The following is a 21891-nucleotide window of genomic DNA, read 5'->3' as shown; positions in this document are numbered from 1 at the left end:
TTTATTTATCAGCCAGCTGTCTGTGATCAGGCCATTTGCTAACGTTACCACAGACTTATTTCTGCACTGTCCATTAATGTTTGAGTCTGAGCACTGTAAAGCCTTCACTTGTGATTTTTATTGTGCTTTGTTTGATTCCAGCACCTGGCACGTGCTATCTTTTGTGCAACAGCCCCAGGAAGCTCCTAAGTCCCCTTGTGCAGAATTGGGTTTACATAAACATCCACTTCTGCAGCCCACCATCAGGAATTTACGTTATTGATGATGAAGAAGACAGAGCTAGGGAATTGCGCAGAGAGTCTTTATAACTCATTTAACTTGGTGATGAAATGGCCCTGTCCTTCCTTTTCTCTAAGAAAAAATACAGAATTTACAGTGTTGGGGAATTAAAAATGATTGGGCTTGTTTGGGTTTTGTTTGTTTTTTAAAGGTTAGGGAGAGCCTATTAGAGTATTATGAATTGCATCCTACATTATATCCAAGAGTCAGGGGAGCTTTTTCATAGATTTCTATGTTGTTCTAAAATTTCTTTCACTTGATTTAAAATTTTTCAATTTTCAAAGAGTATTTCTTTTAATAAGGGTAAAACTACTAACAGAAGAAAAGATATTAGGAAGTGTTTGGACAATTTTTTGAAGAAACATTTTTTCTATAAGCTTTATGTTAATTAGAAACCTTTTTCTATAACAAAACTACTTAATTTCTTGAAATTTTAATTGAAACCCAAATTTTTATTGTGTTTTGGTGTTCACAGACATTTCTTCTTTTGTTCATTTTTTTGTTGCAGGAATACCTGTTCGCCTATGCAGTGTGACTCCCTGATACCTAGGCTTATCTTCTGTGTATCAGCTTGTTATGTTTACTGTCAGTTTTACCAAGAGTTTTATCTATAAATCTTGTGCTAACTTACATGTAGAAGTGGGGCTGCTGGATAACATCCAAGCCAGGGGAGTGTATTAGTCTTCAGTTCTTTGCCTCACTTCTGGGGCACTGCTGGATGAGTTTTGGCGTATATCTTTGCAGTGAAGTAATCTGTTACTACCTTCTTCTAGCTACAATTACTTCTGACGTGTCTTTACTGCAAATTACTGTAATTATTGTATCATTAACCTTTTAGTAGCATGGTTGAAGGAAATACTCACTCTATACTGCAGTTACTCCAAATTGCACTGGGGCAATTAAGGTCTGTGTTCCCTTACACAGGAGCAGTAACTTCTGACAGATTGGTGCAATAAGCAGCAGGGGATAACATAGACTGCCACAGCGGAGCTTATTCATCTAAACCTGTAATAAAGAAGCATTATTTTTTATTGTGTTTCCAGTAAAATTCGAAGTATTGTAGTCTATCATCTTCTGAATTTTGAACATCTAAATTTTTGGAGCAACTGTATGTTGTTTTTTAATATCTGTGTACTTTGGCTTGGTTCCCTTGAATTTTTCAGTGATCCTTCTGTCATTATAGCTGTTGCTTTCACTGCCTAATTGTGATTTCTCTCTGCTGTAGCAGAAGAAAAAAAAAAAAAAATTGCATATGCAAATTCATAATCTCAATGGGGATCTGTCCAAGCAGAATTAAAATGTGTTTTAAAAAGATGTTCTCATTATTGTGTTTTTTAAATGTATGTACAGGTCAAGTTTGTATTTTGAAATGGACTAGCTTTTGAGAGAGAAGGCTGTGTAACTCGTGCCATCTGTGGCAGCTCGTGAAAGTGTTCAAAATTGCTAGCTGATCCCTTCAGGGAAAAAATACAGGAATTAATTACAGTTCATCAGCACACATCTGCATCTGGATTTCAGAAATTTGGGAATAAACTGGACTGTAGACAATTCTAAAAAAAAACCCTTCACTGTTCAATTTAAGATCTTCATGTGTTTTTTAAATGGCTGAACATAAACTAATTTTTCTTTCTGCTTGGGACAAAATCTGTGCGTTAACATTAGATCTACAGTGCAGTGCTACCACAGGAGATGCCATCTTCCTGGTTAAATTTGAAATAGTGGTTTTGACTTCACGTTGATAACTCTTGAGTCCTCTGGTGCTTCCTTACATGTTGAACTGTTGACACCTTGGCTTCCTGAATCCCAGTTCAGATGAGCAGCATGGCTGAGGCAATCCCTCGTTTGAGCTGGAGGTTGGACGAGGCCTCCGGAGGTTCCTTTCAGCCTAGACCTTTTTTATGATTTATTGACACATTTCACCTGCTACATAGTACATACTACCATACAGGATTAATACGGATGCAGGAGGGGTTTTAAGTAAATCTTCTGTAATTCCTATAGTTCAGTTATTACAAACTTACTTTCATCTTTGTTGAGCTTTAACAGATACTTGCAAGGAATTTAAGTAAAGAATTTGTACAAAGTAACTGAACTGCTCTGTCACCAGAGTGCCTGATCGAAATCCTCGGGTTCAGTTGCCCATTCTGTACCGGCAGAAATAAACAAGCTTATGTTTTAATTGTGTGAAATGCCAAAGCCAAAGACATTCCTATGAGGTCTGTACTTTCTTTCAACCAGCTACACACACCATCAGCCAAGGAGATGCCTGTCTCAGATAACAGGTGTCCCTCTTTGAAGAAGAGGAATTTTGCATATATACCTATTTTAAAATAAGGTTAGCTTGTGTAAAAGAGCATAAGACCTGTTGTCTTTTAAAAAGCATTAATAGCTGGGTATTTTGTCAGAACAATTAGTCATAAAAATCGGAATTGTATCCCTTTCACTCTGAAAAAAAAACAGCCTAAGTTTTCTTAAGATGTATCCTTATCAAAGCTGATCTCCTTGAAGGTGCTGCAGTGCCAGTGAAAATGGTGTGAGGAGGAAACACTGGGAAATATTTTACAAGAGGCATTCCTCCCTCTAGTTCTGGATTTCAACATTAATGAAAAAAAAAAAAGCTTGTCCCTTTTATGAATACAGTGTGAATGTTTTTAGTAGGATGGCTATTTGTGACTAATGTTAGCCTTTCTATAAGAAGCCATGCTCTTGTTACATGAACAAAATAGCCAACTAAATGGAATAATGGTTTACTTTTATAAATGCCTGATTTTAGTTGGAAAATTAATTAGTTGTACTGCATAACAGATGCAGAAAGACTAAGGCCTTATTAAGGACTGATGAGGAAAAAAAGAGGAATTTACTGACTGCTTTAGTTTAATATTTTTCTCGTGTAGCTGCATCAAATTATGGCAATATTCTTTTGGACGTGCTGCATAATTGTAAAAGACAAAAATCAAAACAAAGTAACTCCAAATGCCTTTCTCCTTAAAGCAAAACCAAACAAAAAGTGTGGGGAAGCATATTTTGAAAACTGTACTTTGAACACCACAGCTTAAACACAGCCTTGAAAACTGCTTTTCTACAGCATTGTTGTGTAGTGACTTGCTGTTCTTAAATTTCTTAAACCAAAACTAGATGAGCACTGTTTTTTGTGAGGCCACCACTATTTGTGTAGAAGTTACTTCTGTTGTATGGTTTCACAGCATTTTGCAGAGAAAATGGAAACCAAAAGTAAAAAAATGTTTTTCACCTTTCTGAACGTACCACATAGATTAAAAATCAATAATCTCATAGGTAATATGTTTTACTGAAAGCTGCCTTACATGGAAGGTATGCTTGCTCACAGCAGTGGCATTTCCATTTAGTTCCATATAGTTTAAATGTTTAAGCATTTTATGCCATTAATCTTTCTACGAGTTAGAGTGGATGAGCTTTGCTAATTTTTCACTGTAAGGTGCAAGTCCAGATTGTTCTCTCTGGATAGGAAGCCACAGCTCTTAGAAGAAAACTAGCAAGGAAGAAGTTTCAGCTTGTGGTGATTTCTTTATCAAGAACACCTGAAAGGTATTTTGTTGTTTGTGAAGTTCAATGTTTCGGGGAGGGATTAACATTAGGATTTCAGGTCTTGCTTCTCATTCTTTGCTTAAAAGACATTATGGATGACTGGAAAATGACAAGGATTAAGACTTCAAAGATGGCAGAAGTGTATCTCCACTGAAGTGGGACCACAGTAAGCCACCAACAGACAGAAAAAGCCTCTCTCACACAATACTTTGTACAAATTTATCTATGTTGGATTAAATCTAATTAACTGTTCCAATTTTCCTCTATAGAGACAGCCTGAGAAACACTTAAGAGTGAGTACCTTTGGTAGTGACTCAGCGTCTCCTAAGTGGTGAGTAAAAAGATGTGTCTATGTCCATATTTCCTGAATGGGGAAAAAATAACTTTTATTTATTCATCGTAGCAACATCAAGAGAACAAAACTGAATTGGTTTTCCTTTGAAGGTCACTTGTAACATTGATGCAACAATAAACATTAATGTTAACCTTTCACATTACTTCTACATCAAAATTAAGCACAAAATACTGGCAACACTACAGAAGAGCTTCACTTCTCAAGACATTTGCCATTTTCCTCTGTTTTCTAAGCATTTTGTAAAAAAAATACTGTTCCAGTTGAGGGAGCAGTAATCCCATGCATGTAATTAATTTTAAAACCAGTACAGCAGAAATCAGGCTTTATACCTTCAGCAAAGATACCAGTTAGAACATCTGATCTCTTGATTTTTTCTAAAAAAAGAATTTGTATTTTTTTAAAGATATGTTTTTAGCTTCAAATATTTAACTTCGTTATGAGATGAACAGACTACAAATTGCCAATTCCATTTATACTATCATAAAAACATTTGAAAAGTATACTGTGTTTGTATGTGGTGTTTGTAGGGACCAATTTGTACCCAGTTAATAATTTAATATTGGCATATGTTGTTCCACATTATTTATCTGCCATAAAAAGATTTCCATGTAATCCTTGTTTCTACCTGGTATATGCAGAAGCTGATCCAGCAACATCTCCTGAAGTAAGAGGTAGAACCTGAATCAAATACTCCATCATCTTCACTAGGTTTCCATGGGTATTTAATAGCTCTTAAAATGTACATAACTTCACTTTTGAAACTTTCTCATTTTTGGATGTTTGATGTGCAAACTCAGGTGTTTTTTTGTTTAACATAACATTCTTGTTTGTGTATGTGCAGAGGCTAGAGTTTGCCAGCCAATCCATAAATGACCAAGAGTCTTTCAGTGGATGAATAGTCCATCTCCAGTTAAAAAACCCCAACGTTTTTGTGACTGGTACTGATTGCTCTTGAGGGGTGAGAAACAAAACAAGTGTGACAATTGTATCCGAGTAAGTCAAATGCAATAGCGTAGTGCAGCTCGCTGTGGGCCTTCCTAGCTGTCACCAGGATGCTACGCGTCCCAGGTTAGCAGAGCTTTTGACGGGAGGAGCACAAAGGACACCACAGCTTTCAAGACCTGTATTTTGTGGGGAAGAATTAATTTTGACAGTTGCAATACAGATTTGCCTCTTTGCTTATTCTGGCTACCTTTGAGATCTTGGCCAGAGGATCAACGGTAAGATCATCTGCCTTCTAGCACTCATCACTAGAGATTGGAGAGATTTTGTCGCAAAATTGTTTTCAAGATTTAAATTTGTAGTTTCAGATCAGCACTTGATATACAACTACTCTCTTGTGTAGAGATGTAAACCATACTCCTTGACTTTCTAGATGTCAGATGTGCCCTTCTTCACAATGTACGTCTTATGAACTTTTGGACATTTTTGTATTTTTACATAAAAAGGTATTTACAGACACTGTACATTTATCATCCACTTGAAATCGTCTTACACTGAGGACAAAGCTAAATAACGTCACAGTTATTTGTTAGGCGATGTCAGACTGGGTGAATTTTGACTGAAGCTACAAGAAGGCAGATAGTACCCACTGTGTATTTTCAGAAAAACGGTATCTCGTTTCATTATACAGAAATTCACATTATACAGACACAATTTCAAAACAATTAATTTCTATAAACTATGAGAAAACAGAACACATTCAGTATTTCTCAGTCTTCAGAAGATGAGTTATATAATCCTAAATGCAATACCAGAAATCAAGCATCTATGGAATATGCACAAAAACAAGGTAGATGTTTGGAATCACAGCACACTAAATGGGAAGGAAAAACAGATTTTAGATAGAGATACTTAAAAATATGCAGTAGCTTGGAGGCAAAGGAGTATTTCTCAGCTGTAAGAAATTCAGTCCTCTGCTTCAAATTAGGCAAAATGAGGACTTCCATCTCCCAGGTGAGTGTTGTAGCTGTTGGATTTTTTTTTTAGGTGTGTCTGAGCAGGAGGACAGAGCCCTTCCTTGCTCCCAAGCGTGTGTCAAGTGTCCTTGCTGATCAAGACAGCATCTGGATGTGTCCCACCCCCTCTGTCTTTTCTTGAAAAGAAACCCAGGCCTGTGACTGGGGAGAAGTAGCTCCTGCATGATGTGGAGATCTCTGTTTTTTGAGGAGTGTGGAACTACAGAAAGTAATGGACCCTAGTTTAGATACAACCTGTGCCTCCTCCCACCCTTCCTCTTTTTAAGTGAGCAGATTCCAGCAATCCAATAGCTTGAGAAGCCCAAGTTGATTGACGTGCTTTATTGACAGTGTGAGCAGGGTCTGGTCATTTTACATGAGATTATTCAGGACTTCTTGCTCGCTATGCTGGCTTCTTGACTCGGCTCCCAGGCGTTGTGTGCTGAACTTGAGCTCTCTGGTGCTCTGCGTATCACACTGACTTCCAGTGGGCAGCAAGGTGTCTGAAGCAGGCTCCCAGTCTTTAGCTGGAATTCCCTAGGCATAGCTATGCATGCAACACAGCTCTGCAACAGGAATTTTATTGACTGTGTATTGTCTCTTTCCATGCAGTAAAGCCACTGAAGCCAGAAGACACTGCCTATGTGCACTTGCCACTGCCCACCTGTTGTCCACACTGGTTGTGTCTGGGATTTCTGGATGTTGCACAACTTGGACAGAGTCAGTCTGGTGTCCAGCATCACAGTCAGATGTTTCAAGTTCCCAAATTCCATGTGTAGCACCATTCTGGGTGCAGAAAGGGTACACGTTTGGGGAAACCTAGGAGGGATAGTATTTCCAGCCTAAAATGAGAACTGCAGTGCCTAAGACCTGTTGTGGGTTCAGCCTGTCATGGGTAAAGTTTCAGTGCTGAAGTTGAAAACATTATGGAAACAGTATAATAAATAGTCCTCAGTTTGCAGAAAGCAGCATCATTAGTTAAGTGTATCTTTTCATGTAGTCTATGAGCTATTTAACTCATTCCAAGGCAGAGAGCTTTACACCACAGACCTGCTATCTTTTGTGATACGTATCGTTACAATCAGGTAGTGCAGTGAATATGTACATATCGTAAAGATTTTGTAACTCTTTAATCCCCTGTTAAAAATTCATTAATTGCTTAAACTGCTCAGTCTGTAATGACTGCCTCCGTAGCATTTGCGTATTTTTGGTCTCCCTAGGCAAAGCAGGTGCTGCTGGTATTAAGGGTTTTTCTCCACAGGAAATCATCCCAGAAACCCTGTTTATGAAAGTAATATCTGGAATTGGGGGTTGAGGATTCACCTTCAGTGGTGGAAGAAAACCTGGTCTTGTGTGAGCATAATGATCCAACAATAAGGCTCCTGAACCATGTCTTTCTAGACAAGCTTTATTGCTCCTGCTCAGAGTAACAGGAGGCATGTTCTCCAGTACTTCTCTAGAACTTGGTAACAAAGAGTGAGATGGAGAATGAATCTTTTTCTTTCCTATCACTGACTTACTGTCTTCTGCAGCAGCAGGACTTAGAATAGTAAACTGAGAATCAGAGCTGTAGTGATTTGCTCCTAAATTCCTTCTCTGGATAATACTGCTGAGGTTTGAAACAAAGCTGATTTGTCCTGAACTGGCATCCTTACCCATAGGAATCCCACTGGGCTTATGATTCTCTTCAACACAAGGAGTCTGAGAGTTCATCTCTTCATATGATAATTTCCTTGATCCAGTTTGATCAAAGGTTTTCAATAAATGAGCAGTGTCTTTTATGTCAATACTTTGGTGTCTGGTGATGAATCTCTTTGACAAGGCAAGGCCATTGATTTTAAAAGAGAGTTCTTTTGGAGTAATATCCTTAAGTTCCTTTTTTAAAGAGGCAATTTTATTCTGGTGAAACAGTGACGGAGAGCCCTTTACCCAATGCTCAGACTGTAGCCGCTGCACTTGTGCCAGCCTGGAGCCTACTTTTGTTGAGCTGGATTTTCTTTTTGGTGAAACTGTTTGAGATGAATTGTCCACACTTCGTGGATGATCCAGCTCTTTAAAGCTCAATAGTGCTTTTTGAGTTTCATTTGAACTTGAAAATGGGAATGGAGAGGTTTTCAGTTCTATTTCTGATGGGGAAATGCAACCAGTTGGGGAATGGCATTCCTCGAGGTCTGCAGGAGGCATGTTCAGGTACTGCTTCGTTTTCTGCCTTCCCGATGGGGACTTGTCTGTTGTGATGATGATGACTTCTTTTCCTTGTGCCCTGCAGGCATTGAGAAGAATTTTCAAGGTCTCTTTGTCTTCAGAGTTTATTGCATACACAAGTGCAGAGCAGTTGGAGTGATCTTGCAGGCTTGGGTCAGCTCCACTTTTCAGTAGCAGAGAGACCACTTCAGGGCCTGCTTTTTCCAAACAAGCATGCATCAAGGCTGTCTTTCCAGATTTGTCCTGTATGTTCGGATCAGCCTTGTTTTCCAGTAGGTATTTAACCATCTTTGCCTTGCTGGCACTCTGGGAGTCCACATGTTTTGTCCTACAAGCAATCATTAACGGGGTTTCACCTCTGTCATTGCTCTCGTTGACGTAGGCACCACGCTCTAGTAACAGCCTGGTGAGGCGAAGGCGGCTTTGATAGACAGCTCTTATCAGGGAGTTCCCCTCCGCTGGCAAGTCCACCATTTCGGTCATCACACTTGTCACACACCTTCCTAGTGGCTGGAAAGAACACCTGGTTTCCAGAGAAAGCAAAGAGGGCCCCCCAGAAAAAAGAAAATAGAAGAAAAGAGATTTAACTGTACAAATTGCTCCTGTAAACACCCCCATACTTTGTGAAAAGAGTAGGGGGGGGGGGGGCTAGTCCCACCTCCTAGACTTCAAGAAATGCATTAAAAACTTACAATAATAATTTTCTGATATAATTACAACCTTTATAGATGCTTAAAGCATGGCTGTCACCTTTTTTTTCCCCTCCCTTTTGTCATACTCTGCCAAATAAGCTGCAAAAAAGTTTAATTCTCCACACTCTAATGGCTTTATACTGACTACACCCAAGTGGCTCTGCTACAGTTGTACCACTCCTGATTTTCATCAGTGCAAGAAGCAAGAACTGAATGAATCCTGCAGCATTTTTTTTCCACTGATGTGAGACAGAATAAGTGAATGTGACACTATCTCACAAAATGACAATGCTAAACATCTAGAAATTAGAATCACAGAACCATAGAATCATAGAATATCTCAAGTTGGAAGGGACCCATAAGGATCATCGAGTCCAACTGGGACTCAGCTGGGAAGTTCGTCCTGGCCCCTGGGAAGACTTAATGAGAAAAAGAAAGTTCATGGGTCTTAATGAGAAAAGCAAGCATGGTAAAATATTTTTTACCTAAGAAGAAACTGTTAAATGGCTGGAAAATAAATATTATTGTATTTTATAAAAGTAATTACATCTGTGGAAGTACACTACCTTCCTTATGCTCCTTTGAAAACATACTAGTCTGAGTGAAACAGCATAAATGAAGTGATGCACAGCCTGTCCCATTCATTGTGGGGATCAGTGGGCTGAGAGGAGTCCTGTACCTGGGCAGACAGTATCAGCTCTAAAACAAAAGAAACATTTGACAGCATCAAAGAAAAGCTGGAGGTTTCACACAAAAAAATTAAGAGCTTAATGTGGTATAAATAATGAAAGGTTTTGTATGAATGTATACCTACATACATGCAACTAGTACAATTAAATTGTTATTATTTATGTCTTTTATGTACTTGCTTAACCATATGTAGGGAAAATCTTTAGACAAAAAAAAAAAATCAATATTTAACAGTTGACAGAGCAATATAATTCCAAGACAAGATTAGACATGGATATGAAAATTACATTTGTTTATTTACAGTATATTTGCAGAGAAGTAAAAATGTTTAATTAGTTTAACTGCAAAGGAAATTAACAGAGACTCATATTTATTTACCATTGAAAACACTAGTCACATTCTGGTGAATAACTGAAGAGCAGTAATTTTGTTCTGTTTTTCTTTGATACTGGAGTTTTACTTTGATTTCCAAAATCAAAGGATGGTATCAATATAGTTCATTCCAAAAGTCCAACGAACAAAAAAAAGTCAGTTGAAATACACTTGACATTTTTATCACAGATTTCCTCCCCTCCCTCCCCCTGTTTATTTCACTCCATAGCATCATGCTCTGCAGATACAGGTGCTTTTGCTGAGCAGTGACATTCAGTAGCTTATCAGTCACCATAAGAACAGTTAGCTATGGGTCTTCATACTTGCAATGTGTTAAGTATTTAACTATTATTCAATATAGCTGTTGTTTGGTGACAGGGTGTAACAATAGTCACACATAGCGTGTGTTTGGGGAAGATACCTCACAATATTTGGTATGTCAGGAAAAAACACAAGCGACAAATGCATGAGATGAACCGGTTCACCTTTGGTAGCACTTATTTCTGGGCTTACGGCCCTCACAAAGACTGTTCATTGTGTATGTGTGACTGCAGTCCTGTTCTGAGCAACTGAGGAGGATGAAAGAGGGCCAGACCTTCTCTGTCCACCCTCATGGGAGCAAACGTCCCACTTCTGATCACTGCTGGGAATGGGGGTACCACTGTGGTACTATCATCTTCTTTTGACCAGTGGTTGGTTTTTTTCCCCTCTGTCTTAATAAAACATTTTTTAAAAAGTAATTGCATTGAAATTACTTTAAGGATGCATTCAATTATACTGCAAGTACATGATTCAGTAGTGTCTATCTCAGCTTTCATTGATGTGCAAATCATTATTATGAAATGCATATTTCTGACAAGTAATATATTCAAGATTAGTATCAAGTCTTTTATAAAAAAGTATCCAATTAATTTGTGCTTTGGGTTTCCAGAAACATACTAAAGAGAAAAACCTTTTAGATAGCACACCTGCTGGAATTCTGTGTTCTCCCTTGGTTTTGACCTACCTGGAAGTTGTTGGTGATTTTACATTTCTTTCATACTTATCTAAAGCTCTTCTGATACTTATCTGCTTGCTTTACTTAAGTGATGGCATATAGCACTTCTTAGACAAGTCTTTTCACCTGCAGAAATACCTTTTACGGCCAAAAGAACATTCAACAGGCATGGAAAGAGAAGAATGCTACTTGAAGTCATGCAGCAGATCAATGCTAAAAATGAGACTGTTTTTCTGACATCCGATCTAATGCCTCCAATTGCTTAAATTCACTGTCTCCATTGACTTTACCAGGACTGTCAATGTCAGTGAGGGAGGAGGAAGGCTAACCTAAGCCAATAGCTAAAGTTTGAAAATTTGGAGTAGATTGTGTTGCCAGGATATTGTATGAACCTGGCCTGGAGAAAGCCCAAGATGTTTTTGTGCAGGCAGGTCAGCAGCTCCAGCGTGCCTGAGATCTCACCGGGGCTTGTAGGTACTAATACATTTCATTTCAGAAACCCAACTAATCATTATATACGCAGCCTGGGACTGTCAAGTCTGCAAAGCAGACTGGCTAATCCCTGAAAGAAGGACCACAGGCATCAGTGGTACAAAGATCCAGCCACATTATTTATATGTTGATCTACAGTCTGCACTGCAAAGGAAAAGGAGGCTGCATGGGGGAAAAGGAAAGTGGAGAAAGAAATATAAAATGGGGAATAAAAATCCACAAATACTTCAGAATTAGATACTATATGATTAAAAGGAAGTGTTACAGATTTGCAACTGGAACAATATAATGCAGAATACATTCCTGAATGCTGGATGAAGACAACCATGATTTCATCTGGAGAATCTGTTAATTACAGGAGAATGCGCTGGGAGCTGCATCACCCTAAAATTGCCACTGTGGGAACAAAGCGCAGCTGGACTTAAGACCCACAGTGACACTGGCTCAGTGGAAATACACATGCCACACCTGGACTGGGTACAACCTGCTCCAAAAAAACCACAGCTAGCTATTTTGAAGTGAAAGATCACAGTTCAAGCAGATACCCTAAAAGAGTAATTTATTTGATAATTCATCACAGATTGATGCTGAACAGATCAGGATTATAAAACATTCCTAAATCTAATTAACTGCGATGTCAGAACCACTACATGTGTTACTGGGATGTCAGGACTGACACAGCTGCTTTTCAGCTGTGGAGGTAAACTTGTACCAAGATAGTAGTTTAATGAACAAGGAACTATGCAACCTAGTGCGTGACAGTGAATCATGAACTGGTCTTTCAGATCAGCCACAAATTTCTGGTATTCTTGTACAACTAATATTCCTGGAACGCTTTTTCTGTCACTTTATTTTCAAAAAGCAATATTGTCCTGGAAAGTGCTCCGAGATCAAGTAGCACAAAGAACTGCATAGTATGAAAATCAATTTCTGAAGCCGATGATGACTTGTTTCCAAGAAGTAGATAGCCACTGTTGTGGATTTGTGCTGGGTCCTGTTCTGAGGTCAGGCTGGCAAATATAAGAGTGATAACCCAGAGTCTTATTCTGATATGGGTCCTGCTGCCATTGTAGTGGGAAAAGCCACTAAAACTTCAAAGTTTTAGCACTTCCTCCTCCAACCCTTGCTTCTTGATTTTTAAATAGCACTGAATTACTAGAAAAAAACTCCTACAGTGTTTTGTTACATCTAACAGTGTAAATAATCACAAAATTCTGGGGGGGGGGGGGAAGCTCATTGACCTTATAATGTGTAAACAAATACAAACATGACCAACATTTTCACTGAATAAATGAGTGCTATGAATCAATGTTCTTGCAAGGTGTTCCTCGCTTTTTCAACGTGAAAGCCAAATTTTCTGCCCTCTGTGCCTCACCCCTATTGGAGTTACACAAACAAGCTTTCACAGTAGTGTTTAGAGAGTCTAGAATCACTCCAGTAAAATTAAAAGTCATCGATTCTCATCTCTGAAAAAAGATGTGTGTACATGCTTAAAAAGCATAAGCCTTTAAATATTTTTGTGATTTTTCATATCTACATTAACCCTGTAAATTCTCTCAGTCAGTGTAACAAGAACTCTGATTTCCTACACTGTCGTAAACACATTGAAATTTACCACAAGAGTAACTTTTGATGAAAAAAATTACCACTCTAACACAGCCAAAACTACCCCCTCCTCCCCCACCTCCCCTCCCCGCAAAGTTGCCAGAATTAAGTCCAGTTTGGAAACCTAGCCTGTAAAGTGCAACTTTCCATAGCGAAGCATCTGTCTCTTCAGCCTTGCTGTTTTCCAAGGTTAACTGCAGGATGGTCAGGATCTGCAGGTTTCTCACCCATCTTCTCACTTGGGATCTCCTGTCTTTGTACTTCTGAAGAAAGTTGGGAGAGGTTCAGGCAGCTCATTAAGTACCTTTTCCCTGTCACAGTATTTATCATCTTTCCGAGTACTCTTTCTCATTTGGAGGTGTTTCCTATGGCATTAATTACTGCCAGAGAGTGGTTGGAGCATGGTGGAGAGCACTAGGAGAGGAAAGTTTTCACTGGGGCTCTACATTAAGGTCAGTGTTGTTGCTCACTCCTGTTTCACAGCATCCTGACTCGTAACCTAACGGCTCTAAAGTTTTTCCTGAGGGAGATCTGGAAAAAACATGGACAGGCAACTTCTCTACAGAGAACACACCTGAAAAATATAAACGCAGGCTAGAAGAGTAAGCATGTTAAAGGCTTTTCCCTTAAAAATCCACCGAGAGCGAAGGGACCACTTTTTGGACTGAGAAGAGCCTGACAGAGTTGCTTTGCAAGACAAACACCCCATGTACGGACCTTCAGTCACCGACCCGAACCCTTCCTCAGCATTCTGGCCACAATAAAACGTTAAACCAAACCAAACCAAACAAAAAACAAAAAACAAACGCGCCAGCCCCTTCGTGTGGGGAACGGCGAAGGCCAGGCGACGCCGCGCCGGGCGGAGGTGTCAGGAGGAGGGCGAGGGGAGAGTTTTTACCTGTCGCCGTCGGCAGCGTCGCCTCCTCCCGCATCACGGCCCGCCGGGCGGGAAGGGACGCGCCTGCAGCTCCCCGGGCAGCTCTCGGCGAGGGGAGCGGTCTGCCAGCCCGCACGGCGTTCCCGCGCCCAGCTAAGGAACACCCCCGCCACCGGGCACACCGGCGGGGCGTGCAACTTCAGCCGGCGCCGTCCACTGAGCTGCCTCGGGCAACGCCCCCGGACGATCCGCCCAGCGCCCGCCGGCGCGGCCGCGGGAGCGCGCACCCTGAGGGACACGGCGGCGAGGAGCGGGCTCCCCTGCTGCCTCCCGCCCGCCCCGGCGGCGCTGAGGGGAGGCGCGGGGCGGCCGCCGCCTCAGGCTCACCTGCGGGGCGGGGCGGGGCGGGACCGGACCGGACCGGACGGGACCGGACCGGACGGGACGGGACGCGACGGGACCTCCCGCCGGGGCTGAGCGCAGGCGGCCCGGTCCGCGCTCCGGCCGGCCCGCGGGGACCGAGCGGGCAGCGCGGCGGCGCCCCCCGGCGACAGCGGCCGGCGGGGCGGAGCGGAGGGGAGCGGAGCGGAGCGGAGGCGAGGCGAGGCGAGGCGAGGCGGGCGGCCGCCACACCCGCTCCCCCTCACACCCCCTCACGCCCACCCCCTCGCCAACCGCCACCCCCCGTCACGCCCCCCTCAGCCCCCTCACAGCCGTCCCCACACCGCTTCGCGCCCACCCCCCCCCACACAGCCCCTCCACCACCGCCTCACACCCCCTCAAGCCCGCTCCCTCACCCCCTCATCCCCCCAAGCCCGCTCCCTCACCCCCCACGCCCATTCCCCGCATCCCCCTCCACACGCCCAAACCCACGCGCCCCCTCAAACCCAGACCCCCTCACACCCATGCGCCCCACGCCCTTACGCGCCTCTACACCCACCCACAGCCTCACTCTCTCCCACGCCCCCACCCCTCCTCACCCCCAACCCCTCACACCCACGTTCACTCACGCCCCGCTCCCCCCCTCGCATCCTCCCACACCCCGTCACCTCCACCCCTACGCCCTCACACATCCCCACGCCCACACCCTCTCCCCTCCCACACCTATGTGGCCCACACCCCCCCATCCCACTGCGGCTCCAGTCGTTTCCCGCCTGGTGAAGAGCGTGGCTACCACCCCTCACGACAGAGACAACACCGAGATGCGTTCGGCTGTACTTACTCGCTGCCTTTACATGTAGTGAACGGCAGAAACAACCCACCTAAGACCCTTCTTCACCACCTCGCTGCTTCCCATCGCCCAGGGGCATGAGGGAACTAGAGGAAGGTGAGCACAAAGACATGCTTCCTTCAGGTGTATTCAAGTTTTACTCTGCAGTAAGCCCTGGCTGCTTTGGATGGCAAAACTGCCAAAAGGCAAAAAAAGAATTTGGGCCCCGTCTGCTTGTAGGAGGACTAAGAGGTCCCAGTTCTCTCACAAGGCTTCTTTATTATTAAACAATCCTAAATCCGTCCGGCTGGTTAAATTTTTTATGGTGAGTTTTTTTTCCTGTGCAGGAGTACTCATGGACCCTGTTGGAGATGAAGACCCCCATGTCAATATGGGATTACCTCATATCATGGATTGTCTCTCTGCTGCTTGCTCCGTGCCAGAAACAATCTGGTCAAAGCCTGCCAGGAAAGACATTTTCTTCTTTCTTGATGCTTGACATTGCCCACCACCAGACGAACGTGGCAGCAAACAAGTCCCAGTTCCTGGGATTTTCTTGTGCAGCAGGCAAATGAAAAGTTTATCTGCAACACTGCTTTAATGCAACATCATTTTATATAGATTTGTTTCCTGAGAAGTAGGTTATGTTATGTTTTCCAGAGTGGCTTGGAATCAGCCTCAGCACCCAACAACCTTCAATAAGAAAAATTTATTCCAACAAAGCCAAGGTGTAGGCTCCCGACTATGAAATCAGAAACAAATTTGCAAAATAAAAAATTCCTGTCAAATACTAGAACCAATCTCTTCTCACAGCTGCTATGTAGCATTTCTCTGAGGTTATCTTAGCTCCTTCAGTCCCATTTTTCTAACCTCATTGTCTCATAGGACTCCTGTTCCTTACTGGGGGCTTTCAGGTTACTACTAAAATCCTATGAAACTTCAAAGCATGGTGAAAGAACCTTTTTGATTTTCATGCAAGTTTAGGACACCTTCACAGAATCACAGAATGCCTGAGGTTGGAACTAACCTCTGGAGGTTATCTGGTCCAACCCCCCCGATCAACCAGGGTCACCTAGAGCCACCTGCCCAGGACCACGTCCAGGTATGTTTTTGATGTCTCCAAGGATGGAGACTCCACAACCTCTCTGAGTGACCTCTGCCAGTGCTTGGTCACCCTCACAGTGAAAAAGTGTTTCCCAACGTTCAGAGGGAATCTCTTGTTCCAGTTTCTGCCCACTGCCTCTTGTCCTGTCACTGAGCTCTACTAGAAAGAGCCTTTCTACTAGAAAGTCTCCTTTGCACCCTCCTTTCAGATATTTGTATACCTTGAGAAGATCCCCCTGAGCCTTCTCTTCTCCAAGCTAATCAGTAGCAGCTCTCTCAGCCTCTCCTCATAGGAGAGATGCTCCAGTCCCTTCATCATTTTCACGGCCATTTGCTGGACTTTCTCTGATATGTCCGCATCTCTCTCGTACTGGGGAGTCCAGCACTGGACACAGTACTCCAGGTGTGGCCTCACCAGCGCTGAGCAGAGGGGAAGGATCACCTCCTTCAACCTCCTGGCAATACTTCACCTAATGCACCCCAGGCTATTGTTAGCCACCTTTGCGGTGAGGGCACATCGCTGGCTCATGTTGGTCTTGGTATCCACCAGGACCCCCAGGTCTTTTTCTGCAAAGCAGCTTTCCATCTGGGTGGCCCCAGCATGTTCTGGTGCCTGGGTTTGTTCCTCCTCAGGTGCAGGACTTGGCATTTCCCCTTGCTGAACTGTTGAAGTTCCTGTCAGCCCATTCTCCAGCCTGTGCAGGTCCCTCTGGATGGCCGCAAGACCCGCTGGTATATCGGCCAGTGTTTCCAGTTTTGTGTCATCTGCAAACTTGCTGAGGGTACACTCTGCCCCATCAACCAAATCACTGATGAAGATGTTAAACAGGACCGGACCCAGCATTGGCCTCTGGGGTACACTGCTTGTTACTGACCTCCAGCTAGACTTCGTGCCACTGATTACCACCCTCTGGGCCTGGTCTTTCAGCCAGTTTTCAACCCACCTCACTGTCTGCTTATCCAGCCCATATATCAACAGCTTCTTTAAGAGGATCTTCTGGGAGACAGTGTCACAAGCCCCACTGAACTCCAGGTAGACAAAGTCCACTGCTCTTCCTTCATCTAACAGGCTAGTCATTTAATTGTAGAAGGTCATTGGGTTGCTCAAGCATGACTCCCCCTTGGTGAAGCCAAGCTGACTACTTCCCATCGCCTTACTGTGCTGTAGTCTTGCTTAGCTGCTTGGTGCCTCTGATGATGCTTACGGAGTATCCTTAAGCACACCTGTGGATGACGGGACTGCCTGCTGATATGTCCAACATTCCAAGGATATTTTCTTGGAATGCCGATTCTCACAAAAGCATGCTGTAACAGTTTTAGACAACATTTTGCAGAAGTTTTGACTGCCTTTGGGCACGCTAACTTTTTGTGGTGGTGACACGTGGACGATACAATAGACCTGGGACCTGCAGCAACTGTCATGTCTCCCTCGCAAACACTTAATTGTGGTGGCTGTAGTGCTGTTATCGTGCAAGGTCCTGTACTCATCTATTTAAAAAGGCACCTGCTGCCTCAAAGACGTTGTTGTCTCGGCATGTAATAAAAGACAACAGGTGAAGGCAGCAAACAAATAGGGGAGGTGAGGGCAAAGTAACAGCAAAACAATTCATCATGCTTGGTATAATAAGTAGCAGTCACAGGGCACCAGCATCCTTGATGCTGTGAAGGGCTTTTTTAGGCATCACAGGAGAGAGAAGTTTCCAGGAGGAATGTGAAGGAGATTTGTGCCGTTCTACTTCTAACAAGTGCATGACAGGATTGGTTAGATACCAGCATGACTAAGAGCTGGATGAATCGTATGAATAAGACACTAAGACAAACAACATCCCAAGGGCAGGTTCTTCAGTTACTCTTTAACCTTGTCTTTCAAAAACTAAGTTGGGAGAATGTCCACAGACTGATTTTTTTTCCTGCAGTGCGATTCTAATTATCTTTGTTTTCTTTTACTCTCTGCACCTCACCCACATTGTTAATACTCGGTCTTTGCCGAACAGTCTCCGAAAGGCATGTATATTGAACACCCACTCTTTGGGAAGGTTACTGCTCATCTCAGACCTGTTGTTGTGTGAATTATATAAGATACGGAGGCGGTGTACACTTGTGTGTGGTTCATCAATTTTGTTGCTGGAGCATCTTCACTTCTGCGGTTTCTGCAGCTCTCATGTACACTTTCTTATTCCGCCTTCCGTCCTTGCTTGCATTGTACTGTTGTGCTTATGATAGCCAACATAAATCTTTTACCAAAAAAAAAGTGTATCGTACCAGTTCTTAGAAGAGCACTTTTTGGGTGATAATTAGATTTTTTTTTAATAAATGTCACAGTATCCTCCCTTTTGGCTACTTTTAATTGGATATAAAAACAACTGTTGGTACCAAGAAGTTAATTTTTATGTTAACAGTGAAGTAGGGTGGAAAACCAGAGTAGGGAATACATCGATGCAGCACAAAGTTTACTCTAAAATACAGAAGATGTTTGCATATACACATAGCATATTAGTTTATCATACTTCTTGGTTTCCCTCTCAGGATCTCTATCAACCCAGCCCTCTCCCATACTTCACTGACAGTTCGGCTAGCTAGATATCTACCAAGGGAAAGTTTTATGGTCACAGAATACTAATATTCATTTTAATTGACTAAAATGTTCCACTGCACTGATTCTTGATAAACTTTTGTCCGAATATGGGCAGGCAGGCAGTAAAACTGAAGAAACATACTTAGTTTTCTGGTAGCCAGCTCAACAAGCTGCTGGAAGCCCAGAGCTGCACTGCAGACCTCGAGCCCAGGGACCTTGTTTTGGGAAGGTGGTTTCAGAGCTTAAACCCCAGGCTTTGCAGCTGGGAGTCTGGGCACACCTGAGAGCCCTGCCTCTCCTGGCGCTGCTGGCGTTTCCAAGTGCTATTGACCACAGCAGGGGACTTTCCTGGGTCTTTGGGGATCCTGGGAATTAACAAAATTAGCTGCTCCATTTTTTTAATAGAAAAAAAAAAAAAGAACGGAAATATTTTGACTTGATCTGAAACAAAACTGGTTTTGGATTTTGCTTTCCATGGGAAATGGGAATGGTAAACACTTTGGTTGTCATGACTGTTTGGTACTGACCAGTCTCAGCCTACACTAGCAAAAACTGATTCAAATTAAGAAGGAGCCATGATTGCTTACTATATATAATTATTTGTATATTAATGCATTAGCATGTAAATTGTTGAGCATGGTATAATGTAATATAAGTCATTCTAGTAATTCTATTACTTTATTAAGTATTGGTGGATAGAATTTTTTTCAAAACTGAATAAATGGAAAAATACAAAAGCATAATTAACTTGTTTTACTTGTGGTAACTGAATCCCCCTCCCCCAATTAATATTATTATATACTCATTTGGTACCTTAAAAATACATTTTAAAACACTACATACAGAGGCAGATGTTTACTGTGCTAGAACTGTTTGCTGAGAGGAATGCAATAACACATTGCAAACAACAGTGTTTCTTAAAAATACTTTCGTTCAATGTAACAAGTACAGCTGTTTAAAATACTGAAGCGAGATTATCCTAGAGATCTAGAGACATCACCGGAGAGGTGTAAAAGAGGAGAGAGGAGACAGAGGCAGTAGGCAGAGTATAGAGAAGTGCTATGTTTTCTTTCAAAAATAATAAACAAAACCAAACAGAAGAAATTAGGACTCCATCAAGAGTATCACAAGAGGCCACAACTCTGCAGACAGTACAAAATCTAGAGTAACACTTTATTATTTTACTGGTTTGTTTACTTAGATAGTTTTGGTTGAGGTGTATGTGCTGTTGTACTGTCTTTGCTAACACTCTGTTGGGTCAATCACACTAGCTAAGGGCGCTGAGACAGGTTTGTTTGACGTTTAGTCTGGTGTTACTGCTTTGGCTTCAGTGAGGTCATGCCAAAGCCAAGTTTTCTCCCGATTTCCATCAGGCATGTTTTAATTACCTAGTTATGACATGGAGTCTTCCTTTGGGAACAATACGCTCTCTGAAGTGTTTGGTGCATTTTTGCCAATTACTTCAATTAAAAAATTGACTGTGCGTGGGAATTGCTTTTGTGATACTTGCAGGAATAATTACGATTGTTGAGGGAACAGGAATCCTTGAAATGATTTTAGAGAATATATTGCACTAAAATGTCTTGTTCCATGGACACGACCCTTTGCAATGCTGCAAAACACAAGTGCTAGTTTCCTAAGTGTTGTAAATCAGCAGGCTCATGGGATAACTCCCTTTTGCCAGTGTTTTTATTTCCTCTCGTGTGAATCAGATATTACTAACACAGTATGTGAACACCCATAGAAACAATTCTTTCTCATAAATGTGTTCAGAAAAATTGAAAATAGATTGTGAAATAAGTTATTTTAAAATTATTTGACATTATACTGTTAGGCATAGTGGTAAAGTAAGAGGGCAGCAAAGCGTGCTCTCTGCCATACAACAAGGACTTTTGTCAATAGAGTGATTCCTGATCACAGCACTTGTTTTCTAATTAGGGTGAAAAATCACATAATAGTTCAAGATATCAACTGCTACTTTCTCTGCTTACAGGCTTGTCTGAAATTCATATACTAGTGATGGTCAATATCAGATGAATCTTTCATGCTACTGAGAAGAGGAACATACACTCACAGTTTTGTTAAAAAGTTTTTTTTTTACTCCTGACAGACTTTTTTTTTTTGAGCAAGCCAAGCCATTATTCTGCCATAGCTTGAAGGATATGGATTTCCTTCATATGAGGGTAAATAATATACTGAATGAAAGCAATCATGATTTAGATTACAGCAGAAAGATGTCTGTATCCTTTGTGCACTGTAGTAGTTTCTAAAGGAATCTGAATTACATATGAGAAAAAAATATATAGTGAATTGTGCAGTAAACAATGGTGTAATCACTATGTGACAAAAGGAAAAAAATCCACATTATTCCATCTGAAAGGGAGCCATGATTTGATGAAGGACACTTAGACTCAATACTGTGAAGAAATCCATTTTGACTGACTGAAGTAGCAATATGCACAAAAGTATTTAGTGAGTAAAGAACTCCAGAAGAACAGATTGCCTTTTTATATGATTAACGACTGAACAAACATGACAAAAATTTAATTTAAAATTAATTAGGAAAATTAATTCTTTCTAAACATAGGTATGTTAAATTAATGAGGTTTTCCACCTAGGACTCTTGATGGGAACAGATCTAAATTTTAACCTTTCTGAACAAAACCTAACAAGATGAGGTATACTGATTAAAACCCCCTTCTTGCACTTGTGAAAATGAAGCTCTCTTTCAAGCTGATTTCACAAGAAATAGTTTTCAGGAGTTTTTTTTGCCATGTTTGATAACCTACGGATACAGCATTGAAAAGCTCAAAAGCTTCTAAAGTGCTCCTTAGTACAACTGCAGAAGCTTCACTGGGAATCAGTGGCCCAAACTATTTTAAGTTAATTTACTCTTACATGAGAAGTATATTTAAT

At 41.8% G+C, this 21891-nt stretch overlaps 1 protein-coding gene across 4 annotated transcripts; it reads right to left on the bottom strand.

Annotated features, from left to right (window-relative positions):
• Positions 1 to 4105: 4105 nt before the first annotated feature.
• ANKRD34B (ankyrin repeat domain 34B) lies at positions 4106 to 14325 on the bottom strand. Of its 4 annotated transcripts, none has more exons than XR_003921882.2 (2): positions 14108 to 14325; positions 4106 to 4207 (listed from the first exon to the last, which is right to left on the bottom strand). XR_003921882.2 is itself a non-coding variant. In XM_030004154.1 (2 exons), the coding sequence occupies exon 2, from the start codon at positions 8842 to 8844 to the stop codon at positions 7297 to 7299; it is 1548 nt and encodes a 515-aa protein (XP_029860014.1). In that variant the 5' UTR covers positions 8845 to 8884; positions 14108 to 14325. The 4 variants fall into 4 exon arrangements, 1 of the variants encoding a protein (XP_029860014.1); XM_030004154.1 differs by lacking the exon at positions 4106 to 4207 and adding an exon at positions 7297 to 8884; XR_003921880.1 differs by lacking the exon at positions 4106 to 4207 and adding an exon at positions 12480 to 13740.
• Between the last annotated feature and the right edge of the window lie 7566 nt (positions 14326 to 21891).

Source organism: Aquila chrysaetos, chromosome Z (genome assembly GCF_900496995.4).
Source record: "Aquila chrysaetos chrysaetos chromosome Z, bAquChr1.4, whole genome shotgun sequence".
NCBI classification, from domain to species: Eukaryota; Metazoa; Chordata; class Aves; order Accipitriformes; family Accipitridae; genus Aquila; species Aquila chrysaetos.
The sequence above is the reverse complement of the archived record's forward strand: the minus strand, read 5'-3'. Positions and strand labels throughout refer to the sequence as shown.

Bases quoted from the DNA above. Each gene is read 5' to 3' on its own strand.
- ANKRD34B (XM_030004154.1), bottom strand. From the start codon at position 8,844: ATGACCGAAATGGTGGACTTGCCAGCGGAGGGGAACTCCCTGATAAGA.